We start from the raw sequence: 20,443 nt of genomic DNA, 5'->3' as shown, positions 1-20,443 counted from the left end.
TAAAACGCATCGGACTCAGTGTGCAAGGTCTCTGTGCGTGACGAATTGTTAAGATTGCGAATGCAAAAAAACGCATGCGAAAATTTCGGACTCAGTGTGCAGAGACCTTTAGAAAGGTAGTAAAGACCTTAAAGTAATCGATGTGACTCCAGGGGCCTGTACCATGAAGCCGGTTTAGCTGGCTAGCCAGGTAAGTTTCAGTTTAGTTTGCACCAACTCTGGGTTTTAAGTACCATGAAACTTTGAAAGTGGTTTGGCTTTTAGCAGTGTTCATATAGTAACTTATGCTCCACAGCTAACCTGCTCCGGGGCAGGTTATGTTCTGGTTTAGAGATCTCAAACCGAAATATGACCAATCAGCTTCAAGCAAAGTGACACATCTCTGATGCAATAAAGCCACTCCTCCAGTTTCTCTTACTCCAAATTAGTGTTGTCACGATACTGGAATTTCTAACTTCGATACGATACCTTGAAAAATATCGATACTCGATACCATTTTCGATACCACGGTGAAAAAAACTGCCACAATATTAAGGGGGTAATTTTTTTAATTTAAAGATAAATGTAACAAGTCGAGAACATGCGGTATATTTTACATGAACAAAAAAATGTCTTGAGGTAGTGCATTTGTTGATTTATTTATTAATCTTTTATTAATCTTAGTTAAATGTTAATTGAAACTAACGTTTACTAATTCATGTACTAATTAAAGTCCAAAGTTCTATTTGTTGATATTCTCATTTGCTTCATAACCAAAATATTTCCAGATATAGGGCCCTATGAAATCAGTTTTATTTTTCCCCAAATTCAGTTTTATTTTTTTCTACATTCAATATTTTCCATTTTAATTTTTCTGGATTCCGTTTTTTTCCGTTTTAATTTTTCTGGACTCTTTTTCTTTAATGGTCAAATTAAATGCTATTAATCTAAAAACATGTCTAATTCATTAAAATCATGAAAATTATACAATTTAACATTTAATTTATTAAAAGTGTAACAAAAATGACACGTTTAGGGCCGTATGAAATGTTTTATTTTTTTCTCACCTTATGTTTTATTGTTACCAAATTCTGTGTTTTAGAATGTCTATTAGGCTATTTGAATGCATACAAACAGTTTTTATTTATTCTTACAGTAGCCTTATGAAATGTGTTTTCCCCCTCAGAAATTCTGTGTTGTGTATTTAAATTTTACTGGATATCAGATGAAGGCATAAAACAATTTTAATTAATTTATATTTGAATTAATGAAAATTAAACATTTACATTTTTGGCAAATGAAGGGGATTTACTATTAAAATTAAAATATTTTGTGATTATTTCTTTAAAAAAATGAACAGTAGTAGTAAGTAGTAGTATTATGTACATTCTACTAAATAATAGTAATATAGCCTATTTCTGGCACACGGTCTTTAATAGGCTGTTAAACCGAACTTTTATTTTGACGGGTTGCCGTGAATACTTTTAAAGTTTTGTGTGTGTATGATATGACGCTAGTTTTACTCAAATTAAATGGTAAAATGCTCGTAAAGTGCCTTTCAGATCAGTTCTGGAGATATTGTTGATGTATTTATGTCCTCATTGTGACGGCAGATGCTGAAATCACCGCGAGCGCCACATTAGTAAACACAACCGCACCTGCAGCACATTCACACAGAGACGCGCAGAACACGCAGGATTCATATTTAAATCGACTTTTGCAGCTTAATATTTACAGATACTAGTCCATATCGCGATTTGATTTAAGTGTAATGACCTACTTTTGATTAATTCATCCAAACTTTGACAAATTCGGTGACATTCCGCGTTAAACTGTAAATTCCGTGTTTATGACTGGATTCCGTGCGCGTTCTCTGCATCGCGGAGATCATAGATCCCTACAGATAGCGCTCCTGCTGTGTTCTTTAACAACCAGAGCAGTCATCTTTCTATTCACTTCACTTTTGCTATTTAACCAGAGCAAAGGAGACGAGTGCGGTCACGTGTGGTGCTTGTCCACGCGCCTTTGGAGAGAAGTGAAAGTGACAGCTCGGCTAGTATCGTGTATCGATACTTCGGGAAATTAATATTGGTACCGTTCAGATATTTCAGTATCGATATTTATCGAAATATCGATATTTTTGACAACACTACTCCAAATTAAAGGACGCTACATAATAAAACATTTTTTAAGATAAAATCATCTGATTTTTAGAGATGATTATTTTTTATTATTTATATAATTATTATACCCTTAATCCATTACACAAGCCAGTTTAATTGAATAGTAATTATTAAGCTTTTATTTTAAATTAATATAAACATATAGATAATATGCAATATAAATAAGTTTTAGAATCAAGTGTTGTTATATCTATAAATATTATAAACTTTACTCATTTTACTTGCACTTATATGGTAAGATACGTTTTCCTCTTTCATGGATTGATCGTTTCATCTTGCTGTGTAAATGTGTTTAAATTCTTCATATTGTTCAATCTTTTAATCTTTGGTCACTCTCTCATGAGAAGTGAATCACAGTTTTAAGGCATGTGATTAGCTGCTCCATTAACTCAGGATCAAGCCTGAGTTGACAGAGAAAGTTGATGATCAGCTTCATGGGACCAACAAAGCCGGATTGGACTGGTTTGGTTTTGTCAACTCAAAACTAATCCACCCTGAGTTTGTTCAGCCACCATCATGGTACAGGCCCCAGTTATTTAACCTCAATTTATGAAGTGATGTGAATGTTTTGTGTGCACAAAAAACTTGTTTATTTACAAAATAACATGTTCATGAGAGCACCATGATGCATCAGTGTTGCGTTGGCGTGAGAACTGGCCATCTCATGCTGCAATGGTGAAAATGCATTGGATATACATCATTTGTGAATAAAGACATAATATTTTTGTTGTTGCTGTTTTTTGCGACAAGGCATCTGTTAAAAATATCTTAAATTGTGTTCTGCACAAAAGGGTCTTATGGGTCTGGAGCCACATGAGGGTAAGTAATTAATGACAGAATTTACATTTTTGTGTGAAATATGTTCAAATGTGGTTATAATCGGTCATTGTTCTGTTTCATAAACATTTTCAATATTTTAAAGATTTATTATTTTGAAAAATGATGTTTATACAGTCTACTTTTTGTACTTTTGTTAATATTTATACCTTTGTGATTATGGTATCTTTCCTTAATTATCTGAAATGTCTGCTAGCAAATATTATGCTATAGCATATCTGTTTATAATGATGCTGAGCACGGAATGTCCTGAATGTTTAACGTTACAGTCGTAACTGTGCCCCGGTCACAACAACATGTTCCGTCACTACATATCCATTCCGCCATCTCTCTCTCTCTCTCTCTCTCTCTCCCACCCTCAATACGGAGTTGCTCTTAAAGGACCTGCACCATTCTACAACAGCAAATACACCCAAAGCGCGCTAAATAAAAAGCTCGTCAAATTACTGAAGTAATGGTTATGTCAGCTGGTTATGTCTAAAATGAAAGTAAACAGCTGAGAGAAACAAATGCATGTCTGTATATTAGATGCGTGCAGGTCTTAAAGGGACAGTAGGCTAAACATGCTGCCGGCTGTAATTAAAGGGAGAGTTCACCCTAAAATGTAATTTCTGTCATTATTTTTTTCACTCACATTTTGTCCCAAACCTATATTAATTTCTTTCTTGTGCTGAACACAAAATAAGATATTTTGAAGAATCTGGGTAACCAAACAGTTGCATGGTCCACCTTGACATTAATGTAGGGAAAAAAATACTATGGAAGTCACTGTGGACCAGCAACTGTCTAGTTTTCCACATTCTTCAAAATAGCATTTATGATTAGCAGAAAAAGGAAACTCATTCAGGCAGGGCCGTAGCTAGAGGATTGGGGGCCCCCTGAAAAAATATTGATATGGCCCCCCCCCACACACACATATCATATACTGTACAATATACAAGCATGGAGGCCCACATATATCCTAATAGGTGTTTCTTACAAAATAACAAAACAGTTAACAAATAAATGCATATAAAGGTTTTTTACTGAACATCAGCACAACGAAAAATACACAAAAATAAAACAAATATTATAACAAATAAATAGCAACAGTAAAGCAACAAAAAATAATTTTGATCAGTAATGAACACTGAAATAACTATGAAAATTATGCAAATAATTCTTATTACATCAATTCTATTGTAGATGTATATTGGTTTGCTTGATCTTTAAACTTTGATGACATTTCACGTCACTTCACCTAGGATGAACCGAAAACCCATTGTCTGACTTTTTTGTTGGCAACGTCACTTATGACTTTGAAGTCCAGCTGTCTGTTTAGCTGGCTTTCAATTGAAAGTCGGGCAAGGCTATTAAACCTCTCCTGAGTTTGGGTAGACCTGAGATAGTTTTTGACAAGCTTCAACTTGCTGAAAGCCCTTTCTTCACCAGAAACAGAGACAGGTAAAGAGCAGAAGATGCGCACTGCAACGCACACTTCTCCAAAAATGCTCTGGAGCTGCATCCTGTAAATTGAATTCAGCAGGTCGAGAGGAGACTGACAGTCTACAAATGTGGCATTATATACAGACTTAAGATGCCTCACTTCATTTTCAAAGCCTGCTGTGAGATCCTGTGTATATTTGCTCACTAATGAGTGACAAGCTGGGTGAATCTGATCTTCTTCTAAATCTTTTAACTTCAAGACTGCAGCAAACTATTCAAATATCTCTGCAGTGGTTTGAAAGCGGGTATCCAATGCAGAGATTATATTATACAATGCCACAATGAAAACATTGTTTCGGAATCGATTTTCCTCTGTCTCTTGCTGATTAGTGTCCTCTGAACTCTGACTTTCATCTGCAAACCGCTTTCTCCTTCTCTTGTGGCTGACTGGAAACCCCCTGGGCACATCCATAGCTTCTGCAATGAGGGAGGCTTCTGCAAAATGATTATCCCATGAGTTACGCAAAACCTCCATCTCTTCTTTCAGTGCCTGTATGTTGCTTATTTCAACTTCCATTGAAATTGTCCCTGATTGCAGAATTAGGTTTCTGTCTTCAGTGGACTGCAAGATTTTCTTCCATATAGTGAGAAGAACTATGGCTTTGAAGGACAAGAAGTACTGTTTTAGACCACTGGCCTCTGACTTGGCTTCATTGGTTAAACTGCACTTTGCAAGGATGGTGTCCAGAGCTTCTATGATTGATGGCAAGTGGTTTGCAACAGTCCACTCCACCTGGTCTCTGACAAAAGTTGAAGCCAGTCTTACGTTTAAGGATTGCCCACCGCTCTGGACTTGCACTAAAAAGACTGTATAACCGGTTCAAACAGCCAAAAAATGTTGACACATTAGGACATGACTCTGCTTTATCTATCTATAGCTGCTATCTATTCCTTTTTCTTCCATCAAAGAATATTTCAGATTTGTCCACTTGAGGTAGAATGCTTTGTGTGCCTTACTTGCTTCATGGTCAGGGAATTTGTCGTACATTCGCCGCCATTTTAAATCTGCTGTCTTGTACCCAACTAGCGCACTAGTTGATGCCTTTCTAAGGTCATCATGTGAAAACAGCATGCATGGCACACAATATAATGCATCCATTCTTGGACTGTATGTCAACCAGTCTCTCTTCTGTTTTTCTCTCCCATTTGCTGACTTACTAAACTGGAGATACTCTGGAAATTTCTTTCCTTCTGAACTTGGCTTCATTGGTTAAACTGCACTTTGCAAGGATGGTGTCCAGAGCTTCTATGATTGATGGCAAGTGGTTTGCAACAGTCCACTCCACCTGGTCTCTGACAAAAGTTGAAGCCAGTCTTACGTTTAAGGATTGCCCACCGCTCTGGACTTGCACTAAAAAGACTGTATAACCGGTTCAAACAGCCAAAAAATGTTGACACATTAGGACATGACTCTGCTTTATCTATCTATAGCTGCTATCTATTCCTTTTTCTTCCATCAAAGAATATTTCAGATTTGTCCACTTGAGGTAGAATGCTTTGTGTGCCTTACTTGCTTCATGGTCAGGGAATTTGTCGTACATTCGCCGCCATTTTAAATCTGCTGTCTTGTACCCAACTAGCGCACTAGTTGATGCCTTTCTAAGGTCATCATGTGAAAACAGCATGCATGGCACACAATATAATGCATCCATTCTTGGACTGTATGTCAACCAGTCTCTCTTCTGTTTTTCTCTCCCATTTGCTGACTTACTAAACTGGAGATACTCTGGAAATTTCTTTCCTTCTGAATCCTTGGGCATAACAATTATCAGGTATATCGGACTCGCAGTGGCTAGCTTTCTAACAATCACCTTTACGTTCATGATCTGTCAACCTCTCTGGCCATAATCCTGGATCAGTTGTCAAAAAATCTTCATTCTCGCCTAAATTTCGCCCTGCACTTGCTGAGTCTGGGCTGTCTGTGACTGTGTCTTGACTGCTGCTACTTTCAGCTTCTTCATTTTGACCTTCACTAACTGATGTTGGCCTATTTTCATGCATTTGTTCAGTTGAGGGACCTGCCTCTGTAGACAACAAATAGCATGACTCAAAGAATATAAAAAATAAACCAATACTTTGCAGTTCATTTCATTTAAAATACACGTTACTAGAAATAATAAAGTGATTCCCTGACAAGTCAATATACCCAATGAGTATCGTCTGCACTGACCCTCCAAGTCATCTTTGGAAAATGTCTGTGAGTCAGACGATGCCACATCTGATGCTGCAGAATATTATAAAAAATTAATATCACATCACTTTAAAGATGGCAATGTTGTTGTAAACGTTTTATTTTAAAGTTAATTAAATAAATAATTTTATCAATATTTTATCAAATTTATTTTATTCTATAATTTACTTAAATTATTTATTCATTTATTTTAATGCCATTAAGCCATAACTTATGAACCACTATTTAAAGACGTCATGCACTTATTTAAGACAAATTAATAAAAAACTACCAAAAGACAAAGGAATTATTAACACTTTTTTTTAAAGGGCCGGCAATATAATATTTTTCCTACCAGCCTGTTATAATTCATAAATCAAAAAGTAAAAATTCAGAAACAGATAATAATGCAATCTAATACTCATTGTCTTAATTTAGATAATACATGGTGCTGAATAATATATTAGGCTATTGAACAAAGCCAATAGCTACATTTCTTCTTGCAAGAGCATTGTGTAGCATTCATGTTTTCTGACCGTAACACAGCCGGCAGGTCTGTAATGTTTGTCATAATGCGTCGTGACTCGTGACAGTTTTGTTCTGTTTGTTATACAAACCAACTCTTTACAGTCGTGTAAAAAAAAAAAAAAGACTGGGATTTTGACCACATTGCGGTCGGCGGCCGATACACACCAGTAGCCTAAATAAAATTATGTGATGGCGGCAGCTGTGGTCGATAGTTTACATGACAACATACTAACCTGTCTTAAAGAATTTCTTGATAGACTGGGATACAGCAATTCTCCTGGCCTCTCTCTCCTTCTTTTCATTCTGTTTCTGGTAACCTGATTTATATTTTCTTTTCCCCGACATTGTCAGTCAGCATGTACATCGCTAACTTCATCTGACGTCTCAACTCTGATTGGTTGTCTTGTTCACGATCTGGGGTGGGACTATACTGGGAGAATACTTCGTATCAGACTAAGCCATTTTTCGGGAGGGTAGAGGAGCAGATATTAGAAAATTTCTTTAACCAAATTGTATACTTTTTTGTGGTTTTCATAATATCTCAGTTATACAACTAATAAAATATTAGAATTATTCACAGAACATGGGTCTATATAGTATAATTCCTGGATTTGTGGGGCCCCCTAGGTGGTGGAGGCCCTGCATTCAGGTTTAAAACAACTTTTAAGTGAGTAAATGAAGGTAAAATATAAAACACACATTTTTGGGTGAATTATTCCTTTTATGTTAATAAAACACCAAACACAAAGAGAAAAATCACTCACTACTCTTGACTGAAAAACTTTAATACAGTTGCTTTAATAGGAATCAATCTATATAGTGTTTTATTTTTTATGTTTGTTCATACAGTTTCTTGAATGCTCCTGCTAAATACACCTATTGTAGCCTACCTGAAAATAAAACACAGTTTATTTTATTTGTACATTATGTGTATTTGTAATGTGTATCTTTACTCTCATTTTTTAATAACAAAGATAAAATAATGACAATGATTTTTATCTTCACCCACTTTGGCCTAAATATCCGCCATACTTTTTTATATTTTGTTACATTGAAAGGCTTTGTCTTTATAATAGGGAAATTAGTTTGGCTGTAATGCTCAAACAACTTGCAAGATAGAAAAACCAACATGACAAAGAATCGTGATAAAACCGTGAATCGTGATATTTCTAAAAAAATAGTTTTGATATTTTAGCCATATAGCCAACCCCTATATAGCCGAGGGGGACCAAAAAACAGATATAATGATACAGATATGATCATATCATTGTACTGAGACTGCTCTCATTAGAGTTACAAACGACCTGCTTTTATCATCTGATCGTGGTTGTATTATATATCTATTAGTGCTACTGGATCTTAGCGCCGCGTTTGACACTATCGACCACAACATTCTTTTAAATAGACTAGAAAATTATGTTGGCATTAGAGGAAGTGCACTGGCATGGTTCAAATCGTACTTATCTGACTGCCATCAATTTGTGGCAGTAAATGAAGAGGTATCATACCAATTAAGTGCAGTATGGAGTACCTCAAGGCTCAGTACTTGGCCCCTTACTTTTCACGCTTTACATGTTAACCTTGGGAGATATCATTAGGAAACATGGTGTTAGCTTTCACTGTTATGCTGATCATACCTAGCTATATATTCCTTCGCAATCTGATGAAACGTACCAATTTGCAAACTGGAATGTATAGTTGATATCAAAAACTGGAGGACTAGCAATTTCTTACTGCTAAATTCTGAAAAATCAGAGGTGTTAATTATTGGACCAAAAACTTTTGCATGTAATAACCTAGATCACTGTCTAATATTTGATGGCTGCTCTATAAATTAAATAGGAACCTAGGCATACTTTTTGATAGTAATCTTTCCTTCGTAAAACATGTTTCTAGCATTTGTAAAACTGCATTTTTCCATCTTAAAAATATATCTACATTACGACCTATGCTCATTCAATGTCAAATGCAGAAACATTACTTCATGCGTTCATGACCTTGAGGCTAGATTATTGTAATGCTTTATAGGGTGGTTGCTCTGCACGTTTAATAAACAAACTCCAGCTGGTTCAAAATGCAGCAGCTAGAGTTCTTACTAGAACCAGGAAGTATGACCACATTAGCCCGGTTCTGTCAACACTGCACTGGCTCCCTATTAAACATCGTATACATTTTAAGATCTTGCTAATTACTTATAAGGCCCTGAATAGTTTGGCACCTCAGTATTTGAGTGAGCTCTTATCGCATTATTGTCCTTCACATCCGCTGCGATCTCAAAACTCTGGCCATTTGATAATACCTAGAATATCAAAATCAACTACGGGCAGGAGATTGTTTTCCTATTTAGCGCCCAAATGGAACAATCTACCTAACACTGTTCAGGAAGCAGACACACTCTGTCAGTTTAAATCTAGATTAAGGACCCATCTCTTTAACCTGGTTTACACATAATACACTATCGCATTTCTATAATTCAAATCCGTTAAATGATTGTTAAGCTGCATTAATTAGGTCAACCGGAACCGGGAACACTTCCCAAAACACCCAATGTACTTGTTACATTGTTAGATGAATGTCATCTATGCTAATGTTAGTCTGTTTCTTTCTTATTCCGAGGTCACCGTAGCCACCCAGATCCAGACTTTATCCAGATCAGATGGTGGATCAGCACCTAGAGATGACCTCTACAGCCCTGAACGTCAGCGGAGACCAGGACAACTAGATGAGCCCCAGAGACTGATCCCCAGTGAAGACCCTGTCTCCAAGACGGCCATCAGGACAAGACCACAGGAACTAGATGAGTCCTTTGCACAATCTGACTCTGCTTTAGCCCAGATTTAAACTGCTGATTTTGTCTGGCCAGAGGAGAATGACAATATTTCGACAAACTGTTTCCCCGTCTAAGTACTGTAAAGCTGATATAAACCCACCCAGCTTTATATCAAGCTGATGTAAAGCTGCTTTGATGCAATTTGCATTGTTAAAAGCATACAAATAATAGTGACTTGACTTGACTTGACTTGACGTGTTTAACTGTGCTTCATGGCAATGGGTAGGCAAGTGGACATATTCTTTAGGACCAATTTGTCTGTTTCGATCCTCCGATTGATGGACATTTTTTTAATTAATTATTTTTTATTTTTATTTTTTTTCTGAATTTCAGCTAATGCAAGTTTTCAAAAGCATTTGAAAATCTAACTCTGCATTTTAAACAACAAAAAAGTAGGCCTGTTTTAAAGGTTTATGAGTTATCCTTAAAATTCAGTTCCTCTATGGCAGTGGCGCAAAACGGGGTATGCAGTATATGCAGTGCATAGCCGGCACCGCACATAGGGGGCGCCATTTTGCCGAAATCATTATCTGAAAATCTTATTTTATAAAACGTTATAAATAATCAAAAGCTTAGTTGCTAAAAATAATGTAATAAAAAAAAATTATTCAAGGCTTTTTAGCATTTTTAATGAGTTAAATAAAAATGTATTTATTATAAACTTATTAAGACGCAGAGCCTCCATATATCTTTACGACCACAACAAACGGGAGACTCTTCAGACACACTTCAGCTTGCCGTAGGCACCAGGCGCGAGTCAAACGAGCGTGGAAAAAGGTACAGGTGCCAAATGAGCTTCAGTAGAACAACAGTGAACTGCGGTCTGATGAGGTGTTGTTATGTCAGTAAAACAAACTTTCCTGTCCTGTTCCGTATTTCAGTGTTCACGGTGCACGCTCAACTGTACACTAATATGGGGCATATCACTTCATTGTAGTGTTTTGAGTTTTACCTTTCCAGCAAACTTGAATTTTTCAAGAAATAAATTGTAATTATAATTTTTTTTTTCATGTCTCTCTATGCATAACACTCTTAATAACCTTATAACATTATTTCTTTTAAAATAATGTATTGAGTTTTATGTTGTGTGATGTCACTTCCTCTGGTTGAATTGCCCAATTGCGTCCCGCTCTCGTCAGAACAACTTTGGACTTGAGCGAGAAAGGTACGTTGCAAATGTGCTCCGTGACATGGTGTTAAAATATATCAGATCGAGTTAAAATTTTGATTAATAACAGTGTATGACATGTTTTGATGCTGGATTGAATCGAATAATGTGTTCGTTTGGCGTTATATTTCAGTATATTGTGATACAGTACACAGTATTTTGCATTAATGAGCTGTTAATGAGTTGGTTCAAGTTACATTTTTAATGGCGGGGTATTTTTCTGGTAACTTTGGTTTTTAAATAAAACTAAAAAGGTGGATTATGTTCTTAAAACATCATGCAATTAAATTTGTCGAAAGTATATTGTCATTTTATGCCTAAATTGTATTTTTGTAGCCATGTATTATCTTTGAGTCATTAATCAACTGCAGTTACAGTGTTAATGGGGACAGGGGTTCACTTTTCTCTCTTCTCGCAACTCTCACAGACCAAACAACTGAGAGTGTGTTTGTGTGGTGTTAATCCCTGTCCTGTCTTTAATAAACTGCAGACGTGGTCCACCAAAGCCAGTGATGTCGTGGAGTTCTTTGTGGCAAGAGATGAAGTCCGCAACAAAATTGGTGCCGTGACCCGGATCTCAAAGGATCAGCCGTCGCAGATCTCCGGGGAAAGTCATCTTCATCGACATCACCAGTCAACAGAACTTCGGGGTAGATATGCAGTGTGACTTAAACATGGACAGTTATGGCTTTACACACAACAAAATGCAAGAATATATATCGGACACAGATGTTAATTCTGCGAATGTGACACCTATCTGTGTAAGGAGTGGTGTTTTAAGCTCGCAGAGGCTTTCTACTGGAATTGGGAGGGGAGCCCAATTAAATAGTATGTTAGAACAAAATTTGGTAGCTTCTCCAGTTCGCCCACCAACCAGTAGCACAACTATGCAAGGTGTGAGTAGTGACACAACAGTGCCTCATAGAGAAAGTCTATACAACCCCCCAGGGGGTGAACAAGAGAATCAGTCGCAAACAATGGCAGATTTAATGAAGCAGCTGGCTAGTGAAATAGGGAACCAGATTGCTGCAAACCTTAGAACTGCAGGACAAAATGCTCAGAGAGATTGTGGATGTCCAACAGCCCTCACCCCAGAGCTCTGATCTGTCAAATTTTAACCTAATTGTTAGGCATCACGATATTAAAGAACCGCCTACCTTTAGAGGTGATAAGATTGATCGATGCACCATTGGTGAATGGCAAGAACTGATGCAAGCTTACTTGAACAAGAAGGGATTCAGTGCATCCGAACAGGGCCAAGAAATTCTCAACAAGTTAATGGGCCATGCCAAAGACATTGTGAGGACATGTATTAGCAACAATCCTCTGATTGATGTGGCTAGAGACCTACACGTCATCTTTTCGATTCTAAGGCAACATTTCGGAGATGCAATTTCCTCCACAACACCTATGAGAGACTTCTATGAGACCTTGCCAAAGCAGTCAGAGAGTGGCTTAGAGTACTGGATCAGGCTGAATAAGGCTGTTGACCTTGCTGATGAATGCCTAAAAAGACAAGGGAAAAGAGTTGAAGACCCTAGTCACGAAGTGACTGATGTTTGTAAGGCATTGCCCTGAGCGCGGTGTGTACACAGCACTTCGAAGTAAACCATTGGAGAGTTGGAGTGCAAGTGAAATCCAAGCGTTAATTGACAGTCTGTACGAGTAGATCGAGAGAGAGAAGGGTTGATGAAGCTTCCCCTAATGCCTGGTGCATGACACAACAGCAGCCCACTGCCAATAATCAGGCAAGTGGTTTGGATTCAGCTCTCCTCGGACGTGTAGTTTCTCTTCTAGAGCAGTTCCTTGTTCAGCAGAAGGGTCAAGAACAGACAACTGAACAGGGTAAGGTTGTGTCTGTAGACTCAGCAGTCCCCTGTAAAATATGTAGAGCTCAAGATCATACAACAAAGACTCGCTGTTTTAACGAGGGGCTGTGTTTTAGGTGCTTCAAGACTGGGCACCGAGGTTTTGAATGCCCTGACTAAAGACAAGCGAAAACCAGTCACAGCCAGTGCCACTGGACCCGAGCGCCATTTAAACTAGAAAACCTGCACTGTGAAGGGAGCAGTGTGGGTGTTACACAAGCAAAGTCCCCAGAAGACCCACTGATTGTTCACGTTACTACTAGTGACCACTTGAGTCAAAACGGTGCCGGTCAAGTAATTGCAGTTCTGCAAAACATTCCCTGTGATATTCCAAAAGCTACCTACCAGAGAATTAATGATGAAGACGATTTGTTCTATGCTCCAGTATTGGTAGAGGGGAAAGTGAAACTATTAGCCTCGTGGATAGTGGATCGTGGAGTAAACCCACTAAAAAAGTTCTTACTGGCTGTGGAGGGAATGAAACTAAACCAAAGTGTACATATGAGTTGAGTGTGGATATGCTTGAATGCAAAATGACAATCAATTTCCTAGTTGTTCCAAAAGATGGAATGACTGTTGGATCAAATGTCATCAGGCATGTGACTCGTCAGATGAAGAAAAGTGAGTGGTACTGGAAAAGCCTATCTCAACCAGTTCAAGGTAATAGTCAGGAAGCCCTGCTGAATGTGCTTTCTAATGTTGACCGCTGGCATGGAGACAAGATACCACAAAGAGTTGGCACTGTAGTGTTGAGACAATGTGTTACACTAGAGCCACAACATGAACATTTGGTTTGGGGAAGGTTAAAGGAAGAAGTTCCCTTGTCTGTTGGAAGCACTGTAATGCTTGAACCCTCCACTTCCCATTCTGCATCAAGAAATGTCATGGTAGCTCGCAGTGTTTGTCCATTCTGGGGCGATAAATGGATTCCTATGAGAGAGATCAATATGATTGACCGCCCCATTGTTTTGCGACGCAATACAAAAATAGCACATGTGCACCCATGTCTTGCATTAGAGCAGCGGTTCTCAATTCCAGTCCTCGCGCCCCCCCACTCTGCACATTTTGTATGTTTCTCTTATTGCTTCAGACATTTGTTCTATTCGAACGTAAGTGCCCTGCGAAGTGGACATCACAGGATATTCCGCCATGATTCCAGTTCGAAGCAAACGTATATGTTTCATTCAAAGTGCATTGAAGTGTGCGAGACGTGAATTTAAATTTTATTTATTTACAGAGGTATATGATGTCCACTCATCTGTGTGTGAAGACGCTGCGCAGGCACGAGGACTGGAATTGAAAACCGCTGCATTAGAGGAGCTGGATATCACAGAAGAAATCACAGAATACCAGCACGAGGGGGTTCAGCAGAATATTGTTCAAGTTAATGAGCTTAATGAGAAAAGCAAGCTGCAGACCAACTATAAAATGAAGCTGAGAGAATTGGGGCTGACAGAAATTGACATCGAGTCTTGTGAAGTGAGTGATTATTGGAAAAGAGAACTCGCTGACCTCATAGGACTGTATGAAAGCACCTTCTCTCGTGACAAGTTAGATTGTGGTGAAGTAAAGAATGCCGTTCATCGGATAAGACTTAAGGATGAGAAGCCTTTCCGTTTGCCTTACAGAAGGGCTCCACCCACCCATTACCAGAAATTAAGACAAACATTGAATGAAATGGAGGAGCATGGTATTATTCAAAAATCGAACAGTGAATAGGCCTCACCTTAGTCTTAGTCTGGAAACCCTCTGGAGAGCTAAGGATATGCACAGACTTTAGGTGGCTCAACCAAAGTACAGAGAAGGATGCATATCCTTTACCCCATCAAGCCGATGCCCTTGCATCATTAGGGGGAAATTGTTATTTTAGCACCATGGATCTAACATCGGGCTTCTATAACATTCCAATTCATGAAGATGACCGTAAATATATGGCATGGACACCTCCAGTAGGGCTCTATGAATATAACCGTATGGCTCAGGATTTATGTAACAGCCCAGTGACGCTCTCGCGCATGATGACATCGATCTTTGGAGACCAGAACTACCTGTCACTTCTCTGCTACTTAGATGACTTACTTGTCTTTGGCAAAAATGAGAAGGAAGCACTCGATCGCCTTGAGATGGTGTTTTCTCTGCTTAGAAAGCATGACCTAAAACTGGCACAAAAGAAGTGCTATTTCTGTATGAAATTATGTGTGCATAAATATAATATATTGAACGTTCTATTATATTGAGGATATATTTTCCTTATTGAATTTGTCTAAGGTTGTGTTATATGTTATGTCTGATGCATGTGTTGAAAGAAAACAAGTGAAACAAGATGCTGTATGTAGAAAGCCTTTATTGTTAAATATGGAGAACAACTTTGGATTTGAGCGAGACAGACCAAAGAACTGAGAGTGTGTTTGTGTGGCATTAATCCCTGTCCTGTCTTTAATAAACTGCAGACGTGGTCCACCGAAGCCAGTGGTGTGGAGTTCTTTGTGGCAAGAGACTAAATCCGCTACATCATCATAAATAAACAGCTAAAGAAACTACGAGCATACATTGTCAGTTAAGTCATGAAATCACCAAAATTGCGATTAAAGCTGCAAAACTTCATGCATGTATATGTATCACATTCAAATGTCTCTCAAATGCCTGGACTGAAGTATTCTGCAATTCAAGATCACAATAGGGCGCAAGATGATTGAAAGATGATGAAATTTTGGGGTGCTGAGACCCAGAACCAAGCTGACAGAGAAATGAACCTATAGTGAGCCCTATTATTAAAATAAAATCAGTATTACAATTAAATCAGTTAATTTCGGAGTATCTCAATTGCTCAAAAAAAAAAAAAAGAACACTTTTGTGAATGTGCATTTGATTTACATTTGAGAGAAACTGAGAAGATTGTAAACAATACAAACTGGCCACCTTTTTCGCGGCCCGGCCCACCGCTCTTTAAACGTGCACTGAGCGATTTTTGAAAAACGCTTTTGACAGCAGTGTCTGACCGCGTCTCAAAACACACTTGTAGCCAATCAGCAGTAAGGGGGCGTGTCATGTACTGATAGAGAGAAGAGAGCGCTCCATTTGAGTGCACAGGATGGATATTAGCAGATCAACTATAGATAGAGAGAAAAAGAGGTGGTAGATAAAAAAAAAAATATCAGAGAACAAAACATTAAAAAGAAGGGTTACGATTAGGCAAGAGGTACATTTACCCATGTAAATATCGGAGCAGCTTTTCAGCGGTGGAAAGAACGCAACTGAGGTTCTTTTGAGGATGACGCTGAGGTTGTGGTGTTTCTTCTTGATAGATGAGTAACGTTGATTTTGCTTTGTTTCACACAACTTATCCGTTTTGGCTTTTGCTTGGATATGCTTGTCATTTTCGCTTGTTTCTGTGATTGTGGTTGCCATGGTTGTGTACATGTGAATGCAAAAGAGATTTCAAAGTCGTGATTGCCCCCCTGTATATAAATGTATATTATACTGTATATAAATTGCGGGCATCAGGGAGCCGCTATTATGCCTGGCATTGAAACTGTTTTTGAATGCACTATTGGTTTTTAGTTTCACATTCACTTTCGAGGTTCACGATAGTACGTACTATGTACTATGGAGCGGCAGTACTTACCACACATTTTACAAGATTAGTTTGTCAGTGGTGCGGATTTGCAAATCATTCGCCATTGTCCTCAGTCATCTCTCCTTACTCTGTTTATGTGGTAAGCAAAATTTGATGTACTGTAATGTAACAGGCAACCATTAGCAATCGTTATTTGTATTCCGTGCCATTCTGAATACGGATTCATGCTTCGGGCTGGGTCTTGGTCCCCCCAGTTAAAAAATCCCATCTGCGCCCCTAACTTTCGCTGTAAATTGCCGTTTTGAATTTAAAGTAGATCTGATGAATTGAAAACTCTTGACTACTTCATACTTCAATACAAAACAATGCATAATTTTGACAAAAATATTTTTTAATGCTATAATTGTGATTTTTATGTCTAAATATTAATCCATTAGCAAAACGTGAAAAGAACAAAATTACAAAGTGGAAATGGTAAATGAGACCATAAATGATCATCTGCTGCCATCTAGTGGTCATAGTGGGAATCATGACATTCATTTTAATAGTAGGCATATGTGTTTTTCTGCCAAGTGAAACATTCTTGGCAGAAATCTTCAACTTAGCATGGCCAATGTGTGTGCTGTGTATATTTATTATGTTGTAAGGTTCCACCCATCCGGCCCAAAGAAGGTTTCCGATGGTGGATGAAGGTTTCCTGCGTGTTCGGTCTTTCCGGTGTGCAAAGTTCTTCAATTTAAATTAAACTCTAATCTGACTCCATTTTATCATTTAATCTGACTCCATTTTAGCTTGACCTCGTATTTAGCTTGAAATACAAATTGATTGCTTGTCCATTTCTAATTTATTATTCTGATATTTGATTATTCTAGTTAACTCTTGACTTTATATTTACTCGTTCATTCGGTTGCTCATGTCTTTAACAAGGATGCAACGTAATCTACTAGAGTCAATAATTACAGAGTAAAACAGAATAATGTCAAATGTAACAATTTATTATCAGTCAGGTAAATACTGTATGTATTATGTCAATTCCACAGCAATTCAAAGAGATCAAATCATATCAATACAAAACATAGAATTCTCAAAGATAAATCTATGAGTAAAGAATGCATACCTGACTTTATAGAAATACATAGTGTGAGCATTGAGACCCACACTACGGGCTTCTGGTTACAGAATCGCCCTGATCCTTTTGCCAAATTTCCTTAAGTACTTCAGACCAGAATAAACATCCCCCAAACTGGAGACAGGAACTAACAATTTTAATTTGCAATTTAATCAAGTCGAGTTAGCACCTTTTTGGAACAGAAGGTAATTTGCATGAAAACCACTAGGTGCTGATCCGCCCTCTACAGTATGCAAAATATCTCTGAACTCTTAGGATTTGTATTACCTTTTAGTTTACTTCTTATAAGAATGAGACCATTGTACCAGTCGCCCTGAGACAATTCAAATGATACCAAACATGACTGTAAATAACACTTGCATTAATGCAGAACATTACATTTCTGCTATTGACCATTCTGAGTGAGCTGAGTGAAGGGAGAGATGGGTGATGGGAAGGAAGGGATGAAAAGGAGTTTATGCATATTTCAGAGAGGCGTTTTCCCGCATTTTCTCTCAGTGGGATGTGGAGACAGATGTCTGTATGTTAATGTGTGTGTGTTGTCCATCTCAGAAGTTCAAAGTGTCTGAGGTTCTGTAATCCTTACAATGTATATATAAATACACATACATGTATGTATATATTTAAGAAAAAAAAATTATGTTTATATATTAAATATAATTATATATAATATAAAATATTAGGATACAAATATATAAATATATGTGCATGTAAATATTAGCAAAATATATACTGTATGTGTGTGTGTTTATATATACATAATAAATACACACACATATATTATGTAAACTAAAACTTGGATGCGATTAATCGTGATTAATCATTTGACAGCAGCACTAATATATAAACTGATCTTGCATACCCCTTGACAAATGTGCAGTTTTGTGATTTGCTCTATGGAGAAAATCAATGGAATTTTTTTCCCTCTGGAACTTGACTGTTGCACTCTATGGTGATCTGGCACCAAACTTGCCATGCAGCATAATTTCTTAATCTGAAGCTTGAATAAAATGTAATAGCTCCTATCGATATTTTTGCTTTTGTGGATTTTTGTTCCTTGTCCGAGACTGGAGTCTTAAAAATCATTATTCGGCAGAGAAAAATAACAGCAGGAGGGTTTGAATTGACAGGACGGTGAGTAAATAACATAACTTTCACTTTTGGGTGAATTACTATTATAAATATGAACAATGAAAACAACAACAGTCAAATACCTTCCATCCAGTGACGCTGAATGTTTTCCCTGCACTGCCGATAGTGATGGTTCTGTCCCACATTCCAGGGAGGGTTGCTGTTAAGAAAGAATACAGCAGAATCAGCACATCTTTATAAAACGTGTAATCCACTCAAATGGAAAGATAAGATGCACCACTGGAGAATTATCACATACCTATCTTTACATGCTCGTGGCCTTTATATACGAGCCATTCATATACCTCATCACTGAAGCACAGGGTGTCATGTTTGATGCAGAGATCTGCAATGGCTTGCAACTCACTCCTTCTGAATATCTGGAAGTGGAAGAGAGCTTTAGAATATTAAAACGCATTTTGGATATAAATATGATATATATGACCTTACTTTTCCAATAGGGTTATTAGGAGTGTTGATTATGATAGCCTTGGTCTTGGAGTTGAATTTACTAGCAAGTTCTTCCTGGTCCAGAACCCAGTCAGCACTACTTACACTGGTTGCTGCTGATGACGACTTCTGCAGAACAGGTCAAACAAGTGTTATGTGACATGAAAAAATACAGCAAACACTACAGCGAGCAATATTCATCCTGCTAACCTACCAATCGTAAAGGTATTAAAACAGGTTTTCCCCCTGCCATTTTCACCATAGGAACATAGCAGTCAAAAAAAGGTTCTATAATAATAACCTGAATTGAAAAAGGGAAAAAAAAGGAGAGAATGCATAAATCATAATCTAGTGCAATTATATGATGAAAGTATTACACACAAGTGCCAAATATACTTTACCTCATCTCCCTCCTCAACCAGAGCCTGCATAGTGCTGAACAAAGATCCATATCCACCTACTGTAACCAGGATCTCTTTAAACGGATCGAGCTGACGGTCATAGACCTTTCCATATACTTTTGACAGGGCTTTAACCAGTGTTGGGTGGCCCTGAAAACAGAAATGTAGCTATTTGAGTGTTTTTTTTTTCAACATAATACAGGATAATCATAAAGTGTGGACAGAACATACAAAGCCACGTGTGTACTGGTTCAGCCTGTCAACCATTGCAGCCTGAGCGAGACCCTCTTTCACATAGGAAGGAGGAGGAATGTCTGGGTAACCCTGCCCAAGATTGACAATGGAAGGGTCTGCTGCCACTGATGTGAAGGCCACCCTAAAACACAACAGACACTGTTAGGAATATTTAACATGTCTGTGAGAAAGTGTTTGAAAATAATGTCTTACCATACATTCTTGTCTAGACCTTCTATCCTTTTCGTGTTCTTATGTTTTATGGCTGCCATCTTGTACTAAAAAAAAAGTGAAAGAACAAAATAAAGGAATGTCAGATAAATTAATAACTCTGTAAAATTTGCACTCACTTGGCAGGATGTGAAATTTCTAAATCTATTGGTTTGTAAAATGCGTGGAGCAGATCTGAAAACACGAAGTAGATTAATAGGATTCATTAGTGATGTTACGTTCTATGCCGAGGCTTCGGAGCG

General features: G+C 37.7%; 1 protein-coding gene across 1 annotated transcript in view; it reads right to left on the bottom strand.

The window, feature by feature from the left end:
- The window catches only part of LOC306879096 (kynurenine--oxoglutarate transaminase 3-like), a 29,298-nt gene extending 9,318 nt beyond the window's left edge, over positions 1-19,980 (bottom strand). The window contains exons 1-6 of the mRNA XM_079431804.1: positions 19,968-19,980; positions 19,737-19,886; positions 19,550-19,636; positions 19,336-19,464; positions 19,145-19,265; positions 18,969-19,045 (exon numbers count right to left, since the gene is read on the bottom strand). Of these exons, the coding sequence (XP_079287930.1) occupies positions 18,969-19,045; positions 19,145-19,265; positions 19,336-19,464; positions 19,550-19,636; positions 19,737-19,766 (444 nt within the window). The 5' untranslated portion in view covers positions 19,767-19,886; positions 19,968-19,980. The remainder of the gene's footprint in view (positions 1-18,968; positions 19,046-19,144; positions 19,266-19,335; positions 19,465-19,549; positions 19,637-19,736; positions 19,887-19,967) is intronic.
- Positions 19,981-20,443: the final 463 nt, after the last annotated feature.

This window comes from Barbus barbus, assembly GCF_936440315.1.
Source record: "Barbus barbus genome assembly, chromosome: 13".
Classification (NCBI taxonomy): domain Eukaryota; kingdom Metazoa; phylum Chordata; class Actinopteri; order Cypriniformes; family Cyprinidae; genus Barbus; species Barbus barbus.
The sequence above is the reverse complement of the archived record's forward strand: the minus strand, read 5'-3'. Positions and strand labels throughout refer to the sequence as shown.